Source organism: Saccostrea echinata, unplaced genomic scaffold, assembly GCF_033153115.1.
Source record: "Saccostrea echinata isolate AGI-Se365-2 ecotype Australia unplaced genomic scaffold, CSIRO_AGI_Sech_v1 ptg000014l, whole genome shotgun sequence".
NCBI classification, from domain to species: domain Eukaryota; kingdom Metazoa; phylum Mollusca; class Bivalvia; order Ostreida; family Ostreidae; genus Saccostrea; species Saccostrea echinata.
Window position 1 is genome coordinate 19,580,576 of NW_026889763.1, and position 17,481 is coordinate 19,598,056.

General features: G+C 33.5%; 1 protein-coding gene across 1 annotated transcript; it reads right to left on the reverse strand.

The window, feature by feature from the left end:
* Nucleotides 1-2,306: 2,306 nt before the first annotated feature.
* LOC133186575 (trichohyalin-like) lies at nucleotides 2,307-4,119 on the reverse strand. Its single transcript, XM_061321805.1, has 3 exons — nucleotides 3,985-4,119; nucleotides 3,393-3,890; nucleotides 2,307-3,287 (listed from the first exon to the last, which is right to left on the reverse strand). The coding sequence occupies exons 1-3, from the start codon at nucleotides 4,117-4,119 to the stop codon at nucleotides 2,307-2,309; spliced, it is 1,614 nt and encodes a 537-aa protein (XP_061177789.1).
* Between the last annotated feature and the right edge of the window lie 13,362 nt (nucleotides 4,120-17,481).

The window sequence follows — 17,481 nt, forward strand, 5'->3', positions numbered from 1 at the left end:
GATGATGTTTACCAGATCTGTGTTGAATGACCATATTATATTGTGCTAATTCTTCTAACCATCTAGCTAGCTGACCCTGAATGTTTTTAAAATTCATCAACCAAATCAGACTGTTATGATCTGTTCTAATTACAAAAGGTCTTCCTAATAAATAATGTCTGAATTGTCTGGTGAAAACAACAATAGATAATAGTTCTTTTCTTGTTGTGCAATACTTGCGTTGTTCTGGTGTTAAAACTTAACTTGCAAATGAAATAGTTTTTTCTACACCATCTTGAATTTGACTTAATTCCGCTCCTATACTCTTATCTGAAGCGTCAGTATCTAATATAAAAGTCTCGTCAGGATCTGGGTGGTTTAATATTGCGGCATTTAACAGAGAATCTTTCAATTTATCAAATGTCTATTGATGTTCATCTAGCCAATTGAATTCTGAATGCTTATTGACTAAATGGTGAAGTGGTTCAACAATGTTAGCAAAATGGTCAACATGTTCTCTATGATAATTTGCAAAACCAAGAAATGATTCCAATTCTTTAACATTTGTTGGAACTGGCCAATTTTTCATTGTTGTGATATTTTCAGGAGTAATCATAATCCCTTTTCCATTCACAATTTTACATAAGAATTTAACTTCTTTCTGAAAAAATTGGCATTTCTTTGGTTTAAGTTTGAGATTGTATTGCTTAAATCTTGATAGTACATGCTCTAGATTTTTAAGATGATCTTCAAAGTTAAAGCCTAGAACCAATATGTCATCTAAATATGCTAAACACTCTGTTCATGTTAAACCCTGAAGAACTAATTGAATAACTCTACTGAATGTAGCAGGGCTATTACACAGACCAAATGGTAGCCTATTATGTTCAAACAAACCATATTTAGTTATGAAAGCAGTCTTATGTTTGTCATCTTTATGTACAGAGATGTTCCAATATGCTGCTTGCATGTCCAGAGTACTCAAAAAATTACTCCCCTTCAATGAATCTATGCAGTCAGTGATGTTTGGTAAAGGGAAAGCATCTTTAGTTGTAACTTTGTTCAATGATCTAAAATCTATGCAGTATCTTAGACTACCATCTTTTTTCCTAACTAGTACTGGAGATGAAGCCCACTCGGAAGAAGAAGGTTCTATGATACCCTTCTCTAACATTTGATCTAAATGCTCTTTTTCTTCCTCCTCAAAACATAAGGGTGTTCTTCTTAATTTTTGTCTAACTGGTTTAGCATCACCTGTATCAATTCTATGTTGAATATCCCCATTGAATAAACCCATGTCAAAATCATTTTTTGCAAAACATCTTGAAATGAAATAATGAATTTTGCAAACAGGATACTTTGTTCTGTTGACAGATTTTTAATTGATCTTTCAAACATTTCAGTCAAATGTTTTGATATTTCTTGTCTAATCTGATATAAACTTAGATTTTCAATACCTAATTTTCTGATATTTAGAAGATCTTCAATACCTAATGACTGTGATCTTTCATAGTCCAAAACCTTGTCTAACTGTATACCAAAACCCACGTCAAAGTTTTTCTTAATAGTTTTATAAGTGTCTGTGGGGTTTCTCAATAAAATAAAATTTTGATCTTTGCTATTTACACAATTGGGTGACAAAAGACCATGAAGATTGTAACATGGATTTATAGCAATGTCAGATTCTGGGGTAATGTCATAATCTATTTCAGAATAAATATAAGCATGTGGGGGAACCACCACTTTCTTTTTTGTGTGTATTCTGAAAATTTTGACTTTTTCTTTGTCCTCATTTGCGATACATTTTGCATGTATTTTACAATTTTTTATTGTTACTGAAAAATCCTGTAAATTTATAGTTGCCTTAGTATGTTCTAAAAAATCAAGGCCTATAATTATTGGATCTGACACCTTAGCCACTACAAAATTCCATTTTGTTCTGATATTTCCTATTGATAAGGGTACACTTTGACATATGACAGAATCTACCTTGGTATTACTTATACCCTTTAAGGAAACATGGTCGGTAAGTTGAGGACTTGGATTCAGTTTTTTATAGAGTTCACAGTTTATGATGGACACCTGAGCTGCAGTATCTAAAACAGCTTCTGTACTAATGTTCTGAACTCTTATTGGTAGATAGAGTGTCTTATATTTCATGGATCTATCTTGTGTTAATTCGATTTCTTTTATGTTTGATTTAAATTTAGTGTGTGGTTGAGGTCTTTGTGTGTTTGTACGAGCTAAGGAATGACCTATTTCCTCAGCTCTTGAAAGTTGAAATTGACAGCTTTTTGTGTTGGTGAGGGTGATCTTGATTTTGATTTCTAACAATTTCTAGCAAAATGTCCCATTTTACCACACACATAGCACTCGCTCTCACTCTCTGACCTTACAGGACTATTTGATGGAAATCTTTTTGGTGATGCATATCTTGGTCCTGATGCATTCAACGATCTTTGTGGTGATGTATACCTTGACGTTGACCTTGATGTTGATGTATATGTCCTTTTTGGTGACTGAAATCTTGGTCTGGGTTGTCTTTCTTCATCGGGCACTGGCAATACTCTCAAAATTTCCTTTAGCAGTCTAGTTGTTTCCCTGCTCTCTTTTTCTAAAGCTGAAATTCTTGATTCTAATGAAGGCTTTGGTGGTGATGGACTCCTTGCCATTCGAATACTGATGTCTTTGGATGGACTATCGTCAGATTTCATGTTCTCAAATGTAACGCTTTTGATGTCTTTCTTTGGGCCCATTATTAATTTTTGATTGGTGATGGAACTTTTCATGTAGTTAATTGCCTGGTTCAGAGTTTGTGGACCTTTATCAAGAGTGACCAATGCAGCCCGTTTCTCTGTACAGCCTCGAAGAAAAGCATCGACGGTGATGGTGTTTTTGAAGAATTCAGGGGTCTCTGGATATCCTTCAGCAGCAAGTTCTTCAATGCGCTCCGTAAATTCTTCAATCGTTTCTTCTGGATTTTGTTTAATCTCTTGTAGCTGTCTTCGAATAATGTGTGGCTGGTCCTTCTTATCAAATCGTTCTTTCAATTTCTGACAGAGCAATTTGTAATCTTGTTGTACGTTTTCAGGTCTTGAACTATAAAACTTTAATGCTTTGTCTCTCAAACATTCAATCAGCTTATCTAATTTGTCTGAGTCATTCCATTTGTACTTTTTAGCGATGTGATTGAATTGAGTGAAATATGGTCTCCATTCTGATTTACCATCATACGTAGCAAGTTTTGGGGGTGCTGGACTGGAAACTGTGTTTTTCTTGTCTTTTGGTTTTTCAACACTAGATTCGTTCTTACGATTTTAAATATTATGTGGGGCAAATTTTTCTGTTCTTGATGTAAAGCGTTGATGTTCTAATTCTGCTTTCATTTGGTTCAATTCTTTTTCTCTTTTCACAATCTCCCTTTCTCTTTCATCCATCTCTCTCATTCTTGATCTTAAATGTTCTTCTCTTTCAGCACGCTCTTGCTCTTCTAATGCTCTTATTTTTTGTTTTTGTTCATCAAATCTCTCATACTGATCATTTAGTTCTTGTTCTCTTAAATTAACTTTCTTTTGTAAATCTTCAAACATGCCATCGTACTTCTCTCTATTAACGACCAAACTTCTCTGTAACATTGAAACTTCCTCTTCACTATTCTCAAGACGGACAGTTTTCTCTTGTAACAATTGATCTTTTTCTCCTATTTCCTTCTCTCTCTCCATGATCACATTTTCTCTCTCTCTGATCTGATGTTCTCTCGTTCTGATCTGATGTTCTCTCTCTCTTAACTCTCTTTGTAAATGTTCTATTTGTTGGTATAAGTTTTCTTGTGATTGCATTGTCTGTACATGCTCTATTGATTCTGTTTGAATTTGTGATCTGTCTTGTGATTTTCCTACTTGTCCAGTGATCTGTGTGGACAAAGTACCATAAAGTTGAAGGGACAATTATTTTACCCTGATCGACAAGAGGGTCCCAGATATTACTTGGGATACTAGGGATTACCTTAAGATCTTCTAATGTAAGGGTTCCCTTATTTAATCGTGCATCTACAATTGCCCGTGCTCTTACTTTACCTATATTGTTTATCCTCACAAGATCTTCAACAGAGGCTGTGTTCATATCTATAGGGGTAGTCATGATCTTGATCTTATTTACCCACTAAATTAGCCTACTTAATAACTATTAAATGATCTTAAATGATGTGTTTGACTAAATCATCAGACACTCCGACGAAATAGTCATGCAATTGTATGAGATGCAAAAAACATGTTGTTGTAGGCTAAGAAGAAATAAGTAAAAATTGAAAATTGAAAAATAATGACAAAGGATCTTATAAAATACTAACACTATTTATTCAATGCATCCTGATCTTATTTAGGCGAACAAAGAATTTATTTTTTTAAAATGGCGCCAAAATTCACGATCTTTTGTGCGGGGTATTCGATTAAAATCTACAACCACTTCTGACACCAATGTTGTGTTAATATTTAGACATAAATAAATACAATAACTTAAGAATGAATAACCAATAGATGAGTCAATAACTCACCAAAGATCTGAGTTATCGGATCTCACAGGCCGTATAATACGTCTGGACTCTGCAAGGTCTAGGGAGTAACTACTGAAAACTATTTACATTCTATTTATATACATTATAAGGATCCCGATCATAAATACGTTGTACATCACTACACATATCAGATATAATAATGAGAAGGCGACGATACATGATCCTTATTGGATAAACGATCCATCTAAGACAGAGGAGTCGGGTTGTAATAATCTCTAAGCTCATTTAGGCAAAAATCTTCTTATCCGCCCATCCTATTGGCATTCGTGAAAAAATGGTCTATTCTTGTTACCAAAAAATAACCTCAATTGTACGAAATATAAGGCTCGGAAAAAACTTTTAGCTGCTGTGAATAGTACATTTCGGAGCATGTCACGTGACCGCCTGGACCGTGTGTTTCGTAGGTAGAACGGTGGTAGATGTGAATTAAAACCGGAGGGGACAACTTCAAAAATGACAAACACTGAAATCTAATTCTATTTCATATACACGAGAAGGAAAATTGTTCCTGTGGTCTTCAACTCAACATTTAGATATATAGACGACGTATTATTAATTAACAATTTATAGTTATTTCCATTCATATGTCGACACGGTATAACACAGTGAGCTTGAAATTAAAGATACCACAGAGTCCGACACATCTGTTTCATATTTGGATATTTTGCAAAAAAGACGTTAATGGTTACCTAACAGCAAAGCTTTATGATAATCGTGATGGCTCTAACTTTTCAATCGCCACGCAGCTAGGTTAAGGACTTCCATATATACGTCAGCCTATGCAGAGGTTCGGTAAAACTATTATGACTTCACGTTTAAACAATACAAATGAATCTCGATGAATAAATACTATATGTTCTTTTCAAAACACAATAAATACTTTCGTTTATTATAAATATTATAAAGATAAATGGATGTGCAACTTATCTTGTCATAATAGCACTTAGCGTATGTAGAATGAAAGCCAGCTTGATCTCGCTGTACTTACTGAGATGACGTCATTTCTTAGTTTGACACGCAGTTTCTCTGTACTTGAGGCGTGGATCAAGCTTTTATCGTAGCTTGTAAAAATAAAAATAAGTACGAAACACGCGTAGTGGGACCAAACGAGAGAAATATTCAGAAATATATTAATCCACATTTTATTGTCAAACTAAATTGATAATGTGTAGACTTTATATAAAGCCGTAGGGAGCACATTTGCACAGAAATCTGCTAGAATGACAGGTCCAGCCCCTCGAAAATACCAAAAGTTCAACGATATCCGCTTCATTATAAATTCTGAATCTTTAAACACGTGTAGCTATTATTCCTACTATTCTGAAAAGTGCTGGGAGCTGGTTCTGCATTGTTAATTTATTCCGTAATATAACATTATTCCAATGCGAATTACATTTTTGACTGAAGTTTATAGAAAGACGGCTAAATTTTAAACAATTCCCGAGCATGGGGAAGTTGCTCCCAGCACTTTTCGTGTTAAGGAATTTGTCTTAAAGAAAACAGAATAAATTTTATAGCTGAAAAATGCCCGTATATCGTTGAACTTTTACGTTCTTTGTAGTAGTACATATATGTTCTAATTTTAAAACTGTCACGTGACAAACAGCTGATGTAAGCGATGTCGCTTTGGCCGAACTCAGCAGAGACCCGATATATACAAGTGCGAACACCATAAATCACATTTATCAAAACTAATGCTGTTAAAAAAAACATTAAAATTGTATTCATTTTCCCTTAATATATTAAGGCGTATATTTCATGGGCGTCCTTAACCTAGCTGCGCAACTTTCCTTACTTAAGTAGCAATATACCCTTATCACCTGTATATATATCTCTCAATTGATTCGATACTCAAAAGCATGCTCTACGTATAAATAGTTTCTAAACCGAGGTAAGCTATTGACAAACAAGTTGATGAAACAAGAATATCAACAATCTCGTTTAAAGTCGTCATTTCGTAAGTTCTATGGTCGATACAATGACCTTGTCAGCACATGCAATCTATTATTAAGTCAAATGCTGACTGACGTTTTTCACACTAATTGTAAGCCCATTATTTTCACACTGAATTGCCTCCGGATTTATTCGTTATTCCCTATAATGACAAGGAGTACACGGCGGGTGTGACAGGTCGGCAGGAAATGTTAACTCCTCCATGGCACCTGATCCCATCTCTGTTTTAGAGGTCCGTGTTTCCCCTGCTCCTGATTTGTATCGTTTGAATGGATTTTTGACCTTGAATAATGTTCGTTATCTCCATATATTTCATTTTATAGAATTAATTCAATTAGTTCGCTAACTTTTGATCACCCTTCGTAAAATTGAATTTGAATTACCATTTCTTTGCTGGGTTCCTTAACAACATACGAATCCTTACAAACAAAGATATAAAAAAAAATTTAACTAAACCTATTTACTTCTCAGAAAATATCATCAGCAACGAAGAAAAAACTTCAGGACTACTGTACAGCGATTTATTTGAGAAATGGGGTAATTAGATGTTGCTACTTCAGAATCCCATGGAACTTTCAGAAATTAAATAGACCCCAATATTTTAGGAATTTCAAAAAGCATCAAACGATACGACTTTTCAACACATTATTCACTTTCAGAAAAATTAAAAGTCCCGGCTTTTTGCCCTATTAGACAGCTCCGTTTTCAATAATAAAAAAAAAAGAAACACGTAAATTTACTTACCATGACATTCGCCATTTTGCAAAATTATTTTATTATTCAACCATTCCTTAGGATAGGCGTTTTGATATCAGATACAAGTGCCTCTTCAGTTAATACTGAAGCTGGAAATTTTCCTATCTTAGCTTGTGATGGGTCATCTACAGGCTTACTTTGTAGAAAAAACATCAATCTGATTTATACACACAAGTACTCTGATGTGGATATTAAAAATTCTTGAGTTCTTCATTGACAACATGTACTCTTCGGACACTTGCTCCTCCAAAATAGGCAACTGATCCACCTTTGATGTTGACGGGGGTTCGTGTTTTTTGTCCTCCTCGCGTGTGTTGTTTGTAGATTTTTTCATTAATTAGATATTTCACAGGATTTTATAAATCAACAATGTTCAATATCAATATATCCCTTTGAACTCGAAATAAAAGACACCACAGAGTCGGGCACATCTGTTTCATCTTTGAATATTTAACTAGAAAAACAATTTATTGTCAACCTAACAGCAAAAGTTTTGCATCGCAAAGCTTTTGATTATTGAAATGCCTGCTCTGCCGATTTACGGATTTTTCCGTTTGTTCGATCATGACAAGGAGCACATAGTACTCGACAGTTTGACCATGCAGCCGAAAGAGAATTGCTTACTCTTCCATTGCACCTGGTCCAACATTGGTGTTTTAAGAGGTCCATGTATGCTCTGCTCCAAATTTGTAGTGTTCCAATAGATTTTTGAGCATGATTACTCTTCGAAATATTCTTATTTCAGCCAATTATGACAATAAACCGCTTTCTATTTATGAATACCAAAATACCATAGATGAATTTGTATTCATCTATTTGCTATGGTGAAAACTTTGATTCCCTGAAACAGACACCAAGGACACAGATTAATCAACAAATTTCAGATAAGTTTGGAGGGTGATTTTATTTAAAAACGAAACCTTATTTCCAATTGATATGAATATGCATACTGCATGATACTGAAACACCCTTATTGTTTATAACAGCTTAAATACTCCTGAAAGGCAAAATTGTATTAAATACATATAAATATGAATGTACATGCTACGTATATTTTTCTTTCAATAAAGATATAGCTCAACAAGGACAGAGACTTTAATGTTGCACAAGTTTTACTGCCGATATTGAATAAAAGTTTTAAATAGCACATTCCGTCGGTCTTCTTTTTTTGACAATGAGAGCTATGTATATCTAGTTAAATGAAATTTAAAATCTTGAAAAGAATTGTCAAAGTTTGGGATTTAGAGCGGAAAAAAACTTTGCAGTATAGTTTTAAAAATCCTGATTTAACTGCGCAGTACTGAAATTTACATTGTTTCGAAAGAATTTAACCTTATCAATAATTCCCGAGATTCTAATGCTAGCCTGATCAGATTGCCTTCTTTTACAGAACAGTATTGTGTACATATGATACGTGACCAAGGGATACAAGACCTTTCATTCAGAGACAATTTAATAGGTTAGAAGTTAAGTTCAAATTATGGTATTTTCTTACCAAGTGGAAACACGTTTTTAAAGTGCCATGTATTTCAGTCTCCAACCTTCTACAGATTTGGAATGTAAAAAAAGAAAGCGCTTTTTCATTGAGGTCAAGAAGTTAGAATTCACAGCACAGTTATGGATACGATTTTTAGAGTACCATTTGTTTTTCTCAAACTTCCAAAAGATTGAGCAAATGATCATGGATGCAAAGTTTCTTTATTTACAGGTCAAAATGTCGGTCAAATGTGAGGTTAAGGTCAGAGTTAAAGGTATTTTTACCAATGTTTTCGACTCTACAGTGTATGTGTTCCCTACCTTTTGAACATTCAACTTTGTCTTTATTATCAAGCACACTGCATAGTAGTTAATTACTAAAGGAACGCGTATGCTCATTTGCAGGTGAAAAGGTCAAATTTACCATGGGTAATCAACAGTTTAACAGTTACAACATGTGGCTTACCATTTGTCATTGCTGTATCTGATTTTCTTAAAAGATAACGTCGACGAGAGTAACACGCTTCCGATCGAGTGTCAAAGGTAAATATCTACGTTGATGTGAGTATGTAGCATTACTGGAAATTAAAACAAAAAATCTGAAAATTCGTAGGAAAACGGACCCACTATACCTCTGTTAGATCTGTCAATAATCTACCAATTTAACCCATGGTAGATCTGTAACGGTCTATATTGGGTGGTCAATATTTTAAAAAAGAAATTGACACTTAAATTCAAATATCTATACGTATTAAAGTTGATTCATGCAAATATACTCTTTAGGTATGAGAGTCACATGTAATGTTGTAATCAATAAAGCTCGCAAAGAAAAATTTTAAATATGTACAGTATGAACCTTGATAAACCTTTTTACCAGGTGAGCTATATATAAAATAGAGATTTTCTTGACAAAGCGCTGGATAAAATTACGTAAGAGCACAATCGTACCCATGGAAGAGTAAAGGAATATTAATGCATTACTGATATAATTTTTCTTCATAAACCATTTCAGTTGATTCTTAATTATAGTAATGATGATTTTTATCATACAGAAACATCAGACCTAGGTTAATTGTTATTGCGATGGTAATGCGTTTAATCATTAACTGTTAATTTTAATTTATTCTCCATTTTATTTTGGCATTATTGAATCTAACAGAAATCAATGTCCGATAGTTGATAGTTTTATTATAATTAATGCTATGTTTATGAAGGGTAAAGTCTTATCTTACCTGTTTACTTGTGTGTGAACTGAAGATGTGGCGTGTTTTTGAGAAACTATCATCACATAATGATTTTGACGTTACGTTTAGAAGATTGCTTTGTGTTGATAAAACAGGTTGATTATAAAGTAATGTAACATGAGTTCCATTTGAAACAACACACATCCGCAAAATATTTCTTTTTATTTTATAATGTTCTAAGCCTAAACTTCCTAAAAATAATATGACGAAGAGCGACATTTTCTACGTTTTTTTTTAGCATTTCTCGTTATCTTATGTACTTGTTGTAATATTCTGTGAAAAACATTTCCGTGCTTTGAATATCATTGTTATTCTGCACCCCACTCTTCCTCCAAATTGTGCCACTTCATAAATCCTAACTTATGTAAGCAACTGTTGGTCACTTAAAAATAAATTAACTCTGATTATTTCCAGTACATAACTGCACCAGTTTCGGATGTAAAATGATTAATATTTAGTTTTTAACGAAGTATATTTTAGAGAAAAAAAAGCAGTATTAAATGTGTTTGCAATTGAGATGAAATACGTGTTCTCAGTATATAATTGTCTTATAAACAAGCAACGTGCATATATTATATTACATATATTGTTAGATACACTTGTACCATGCATGCAATAGAACGTAAAATGCTCAATTGACTGATAAAATTCAAACACATGCTCATTATGATTGAAGCAAAAGTTTTACATTAGTTGGTGATGACATGTTTAACATTTTTTTTTTGTTCACATATGTCAAATATTTCCTTAAGGAAGTTGGATCTTAGTTTCAAAAGTTTTAAATTAAATAAATAAAAAACAAATAAAAAGCTAAATAGGGGTCAATATGCTTCTTCTGTTGCTTTTGGTTCTTTTAGTGCTAAGGTGCATTAAATATATGTAACTGTTATTGCGTTTTACGCAGATCACTTTTTCAAAGTTTTTCCTATAATATTGTTATTGTTATACAAATCAATCAATTTACTTCGCATAATTAATTATATCACCTTTGTGCACTCACAACAAGTGATTTTTAAATTTTTTTTTTAAATTTAAGAAAAAATTGTAAATAGGAATCCAAACTAAGCAATACCGAGTGTAATTCCAAAAAGAAAAAAAAATGAACCCTTCGTCAAAAAATAAATTTCCTCATACAAGGACGTACACTCCTAAGCGTTTGGATTCCAGAGTGACAGGATTAACATCTTTAAAAAAACATTTATTGTGAGTACTTTATATTCATAAAATATTGTATATATATTGTACAACTTAACAAAACAGAAAGACAAATGAATTTTAAAGAGTTTTCTTGGGAACTTTTTTTTGCGGAATGATTTCAAAATGAAATGCATAGAGATTTGCTTATTTTAGAGTGCTTTTGAAACATCTTCTTAAGTAACTCATTATATAAAACTATTTTATTAGATGAAATATATGGAGATAACGAACAGTATTCAAGCTCAAAAGTCCATTATACAATACAAAATAGGAGCAGAGCAAACACGGACCTCCAAACATCAGAGGTGGGATCAGGTGCCATGGAGGAGTGAGCATCCCCTGCCGACCGGTCACACTCGCCGTGTGCTCCTTGTCATGATTGGGAAATAACGGAAAATCAGACAAACAGTAAAGACTTAAATCTAATTTATTTAATTTGAAGTTAAGCAATTCAAAGTTTTGTTAAATTCACGTTTATATTCTAAAATCTGAAAAATAAATTCAATAAATTAATTAAAATTCTATATCTAATCTTAATAAATTAAAAAAAAAAAATGAAATGTGACCTCTTGTTTTGTGTTCAATATACAAAATAAAAGATATAGCAATAATATTTATGCAAAACGAAATTCAAATGGCATTACTATTTCACTTTTTAGAGACATACCTTATTCATGTTATATTCTTATTTTTTGTGCAAAAAGGTCACGATTCACATTTCAAACTTTAAATATATTTTTTCTGGCCAAAACTATAAATATTTTCTACGAGTATCTATCTACTTAAAACATATCGTCGTGATCATAATTCTTTTTAAACAGCTTTTACAGCGTAGATTTAATCAAAATTTCAAGCTTTTCAAATACGTCAAGTTTAACTGGTTTTTACTGAAAAACAAGGCATGCATCACCCTCATTTCAGTTTCCAAAGAAGAAATTCTTTAAAATCATATGTCAATGTTTAATGCTTTAAATATACCAGTCAGCCAAGTGAGTTCGATCGACCCTACCTATACTGGATTCCTAAACTTCATAAAATGCTTACAAACGAAGATACATTACTGGGTTCAGCAAATGCTCTACCAAGCTCTTATCTTTACTCCTTACAAAACTATTAACTGCTGTAAAGGAGAAATTTCAGACATACTGTACTACAGCTTATTCTAGAAGTGGTGTTAATCAGATGTGGATCCTCAAAACTCGAAAGAACGTTTAGAAATATTAAAATCACCATTTTTTTTTCAATAGTCTAACATCAAAACTTACGACTTTTCTACACATTTATACGACGGTAAATTAAAATCTAGACTTTTTTGATATAATAGAGAACTGCTTCTTAAACAAACGGAACTCCGAAATTTTCACATCTTGTAATCGGTCATCAGCAAAATTACTTTGATAAAAACCACTCTCTTTGTACACACAAATACTCGGAAGGTGATATTAAAAGGATGTTGGAGTTCCTCATTGGCAACATTTATGTAGTCTTCAATGACCTAGTTTTCCAACAAACTGTTGGAAAACCAATGGGCACTAATTGTGCTCCTTTATTAGCTTACCTGTTTCTATATTCCTACGAAGCAGAATTTATTCAAGAACTTCTACACGAGAAGAGGAAAACACTAGCTATGGCCTTTAATTCAACATTCATATATATCGACGATGTTTTATCAATTGACTATAGTTTTTTTCATTTGTATGTCGACTCGATATATCCCAGTGAACTTGAAATAAAAGACACCACAGAGTCTGCCACGTCTGCTTCATATTTAGATGTTTTACTGACCAATTAACAACTAAATTGTATGACAAACTAGATGGCTTTAGCTTTTCCATCGTCAACTTTCCTTATTTATGTAACAATATTCCACTATCACCTGCTTATGGTGTTTATGACTCCCAACGTATTCGCTACTCAAGAGCTTGCTCTGAGTACGATCAATTTTTGAAGCGAGGCAGGCTACTCACTGATACGTTGTTACAGAGATTTCAACAGCCTGGTTTGAAGTCAGCATTTCCCATATTTTATAGTCATTATAATGACCTTCTTAACAAATATAATCTATCATTTGGGTCGTATTTTGGCTGACTTGTTTCATACCAATTGTAATGCATTTGTATTTATACAAAATTTGACTAAGTAATGCTCCGTCTAACTGATCGATACACGGAGGGCTCACGGCGGGTGTGAACGGTCAACAGGGAATGCTTACTCCTCAAAAGCACCTGATCCCACCTCTAGAATTTCCAGGGGTCAGTGTTTTATGCCCTCTTCACATATTTGTATTGTTTATGCATTTTTGAGATCGATCACTATTCGTTATCTTTACTTTTTACATTCTCTTTAGTATTCTTTAGCATAGTAGATATTAAGAATACACTTCACGAAAAAAAAAAATACATTACAATATTTTAAGTTGTATAATATACAGAAGTAAATATTATATATTTTTCATACATTCTTGGTGCTGTTTAGTCTAATTTTAGTTTTTGAATATTTTAGGTATTATAAGAATGGCTCAAATAAAGGCACCTTTTCTTGATTTACTATGTTCTACCGTTGGCTTGGTTTTATGTGTTGTTGCCACCTTAACACCTGGTTTCTTAGTTGAAAAGGTAATTCAAATCCGTTTTGCAAAGATTTAAATAGAGATTTCTTTTCTCTTTTATATATAGGAGAGTTATTTGTATGATAACAACAACAAAGATATCAAGCAATAGGGGAAAAGTCATGAAAACTTAAATGATGGATTTACATTAAATTTAATTTTAGAACATGATGTATAGCATCTTTCATGTCAGGACGTGTGTTTCGGATTCCATCTCATGCTCGACAGCGCCTTACGTAGTTGGTGCTAACTGGTCGTCTCAGCTCCGTAAATATCTCTTATTTCTCTCTCTTCTCTGACATTTTATAAGCGATTTGTAGAGTGTGCAAAATGCATTTTAGAGGAATATTATGAAATTCTTATCAAGTCTTTTAAGGAAGCAAAGTAGACGGATAGAAAATATTTCAAATCTAATCATGCTTTCTCACAGTCATGTCAGATGAACAACTGGAGAGTCTTATCGCTATTGTTCTTGGTGGAGTTGGTTGGTTGATTCTTTTGTCGAATGCCAAGAAGAGAGTCTATTTACTATCAAATTTTGTGACTGTGGGATTTTCCTACTTGTAGCAGGTAACAACATTTTACTTTCCAGAAAATAAGTTTAATAGTACTCAGTCATTCAAAAGTTATCCGCCCGATTATACAATAATTAACATAAGCATATAACATTTTTCCTCAAATTCTTTATAGCAAGAGGCAGGGTGTTGCATCACAACAAACGTTTTGAACATCGCATAATACATATAGTAAATGTTAAAACTGACAAAATTTTACAGAGTATAACGTTTTTCACATCAATGGATCACGGGTCTATGTCCTCTCGTCAGCAGCAGTTAAAATTACTATATTTGATTATTGAAAGCATCTGTGAAACATTTTATTATGGTTTTATTCACAGGTACATCTGAGTTTGCAATCCTGGTTCGATTTACCTTTATGAATGCTTCCATAGTAGCATCGAAAGGCGCAATTTCCAGTTCTTTTGGAATCCCTTACTCCCTTATTCTTGCTCCCATTTGGTATTGTATTCATCCTATTTGCAGTCGTGAGGATTTTATTTCGATTTAATAGACCTCAAGGACCCACAGAGATTAATTAACAGGAAGTAATGTCACAGAAAACATGATCTGAAGTCCAGGAACAATATACTTAATAGTTGGGTCAGAAACAACTTTGTTATTTAATGTCTTTTAATAAGTTTAAGATACATTTTATGCATATGAATATATCAGAAAATCTTACAAAACTATTAAAGTAACATGTATCATTTTTCTCTATTATTTCACAGATCAATTAGGACTCACAGTTGACACAACTCTCACTGACCATTACAGAGCTTGATCTATTAACAGCATATTTCTTAGATATAGTGATTACTGTAAATAGTTTCCCTGTGGTTGTTCAAGTTGATTCACTTTTTTCCCTTTGCAAAGTAATAAATTTCAAGTTGCTTTGAACTAAATACACTAGTTATTTTACTAGTAGTTTCTTCTTTTTACACCTGAAGACGATTTCAATCATGTTATAGCTCAACGGAGCCAAAGGCTTAAACTCTGAGTTTTTCTGGTCATAGGATGTCCAGCGTCCATCTGTCGTGTGTCGACCTTAAACTTTTTACATTTTCGATTTCTTCTCAAAAAACACTGTGCCAATTTTAACCAAACCTTTTTATATCTCACCTGGTCCAAAGGCTCAAGTGAAGCTTTCTGGTCGAAGGGTGTCCAGCGTCCATCTGTCGTGTGTCGTCTGAAAGCTTTTTACATTTTTGACTTCTTCTCTAGAACCACCGGACCAGTTTTGAGCAAACTTGCCACAAAGTACCTTGGGTGAGGGGTATTCAGGTTTGTTGAAATGAAGAGCCAGGCCCTCTTCCATGGGGAAATATTAAGGATTTAGCCAAAATTTGGTGGCATCTTTAATAATTGTCTTCTTTAAAACCACATTTATTTTTATAAATGTTCTTGGCAGAGGGATTATTAAAAGAAACAAGCAAATTCTAGGCCTATAAACCACATATTCGTCGGATGGGACGTTGAATGGCGTCTCGTGTCAAGGATTACACCCCCCCCCCCCCCCTATTGGCACACACGCGATCGCTTCCCTGGTTTTCCAAAAGGTAGGCTCACTAGGGGCCGCCAGAGAAACCCAAAAAACTTTTAAATTGGCCACAGAACGTAATTTTTATCGCCGAAATATGGCTGAAACATTGCTAATTCAGTGTTGAGCAGTAACAATCAATCAATCGATCGCAAGATCCACTAGACCAAAAAATTTGAAACTGTCATGAAATCTTTCAATGTTAAATAATGTTTTTTTTTTTTTTATATTTTTTTTCATAGAATATATGTTCTATCATGCCTCATTCTTAAATATGAACAGTAGTGGAGGAAAGCCCTCAGGAGAACTGTCCGACAACATGTTCGAAAAGTAGTATTGATCAAATATGAATATTTAAAAACTTCCATGGAACCTCTAGAAAAATTGAAATCACAAAATCTTCCGATGTTCTTCAAATAAGATTTTTAAATGTCACAAATTTACATGTGTTGTTAAAATATATTCAGCATACATTACAATGTGATTTGTTTTATATATGAATATATAGTTTTAACCACTATTTTTAAAGCACATTTAATTTCCAATAACTCTCTGACTTGTATTATATATATAGGTATTTCTATAAATATGTATAAATACATGTATAAATACTTGTATTATATATTTTAAGTCAAATTCTTACTGACGTTCTTCATACTAATAGTCCATTACATGTATTTACACACTGAATTGTCTACGTATTTTTCCGTTATTACCCGATCATGACAAGGAGCATACGGCGGGTGCAACCGATCGGCAGGGTATACTCAATCCTCCAAGGCACCTGATCCAACCTCTGACGTTTTTGGAGGTCTGTGTAAGCACTGCTCCCGATTTGTATTCTTTAAATGGACTTGAGCTTGAATTCTGTTCGTTATATCTATAATTCATAGTTATATTCAAGCAATGTAATATTTTGATTGATTGATTGATTGTATGTTGTTTTAAGTCCCATTCAAGAATTTTTCACTCATATAGAAACGTCACCATATACCGGTGAAGGGCTTCAAATTTTGACTCGGCACTAATGGCCAATGAGCAGTGAGGGATCCATATCGTGCCAACGCCTACCGAGACACGGGGCTCGGTTTGAAGGTCTCATCCGAAGGACCCGCAACTTTCACTTCAAAGTGCCTTGCGCATGGCGAAGGAACAGTTGCTACCCATTTTTTATCGACTTAGGTCAGTCGTGGCCGAGATTCGAACTCACGACCTTCCGATCACGGAACGAGCGCTCTACCGACTGAGCTACCGTGAACGGTAACAATGTAATATATGTCATGAAGTATGATTTGTGTATTAAAAGGCGAAAACATAATTTATTGTGATAAACCCAATCCAGTTTGACTTATTACTCTGATTTAAGACAAATTCATTGAAATGACAGAAATTTTGAAAGCATGTCAACTGTCCTTCATGTTTAATATCAATTAGTTCCTTCTTGCACTGGTGATACAAGAAAAATACTGATACTGGGCTTAAAACATTGAAAAATAAAAGCATTACTAATATAAATAAATATAAACCACCATAACTGAGAAAAAAAAAACAACAACCAAGCACATTAGCTTAATATTCAAATACTTGGTATAAGAACT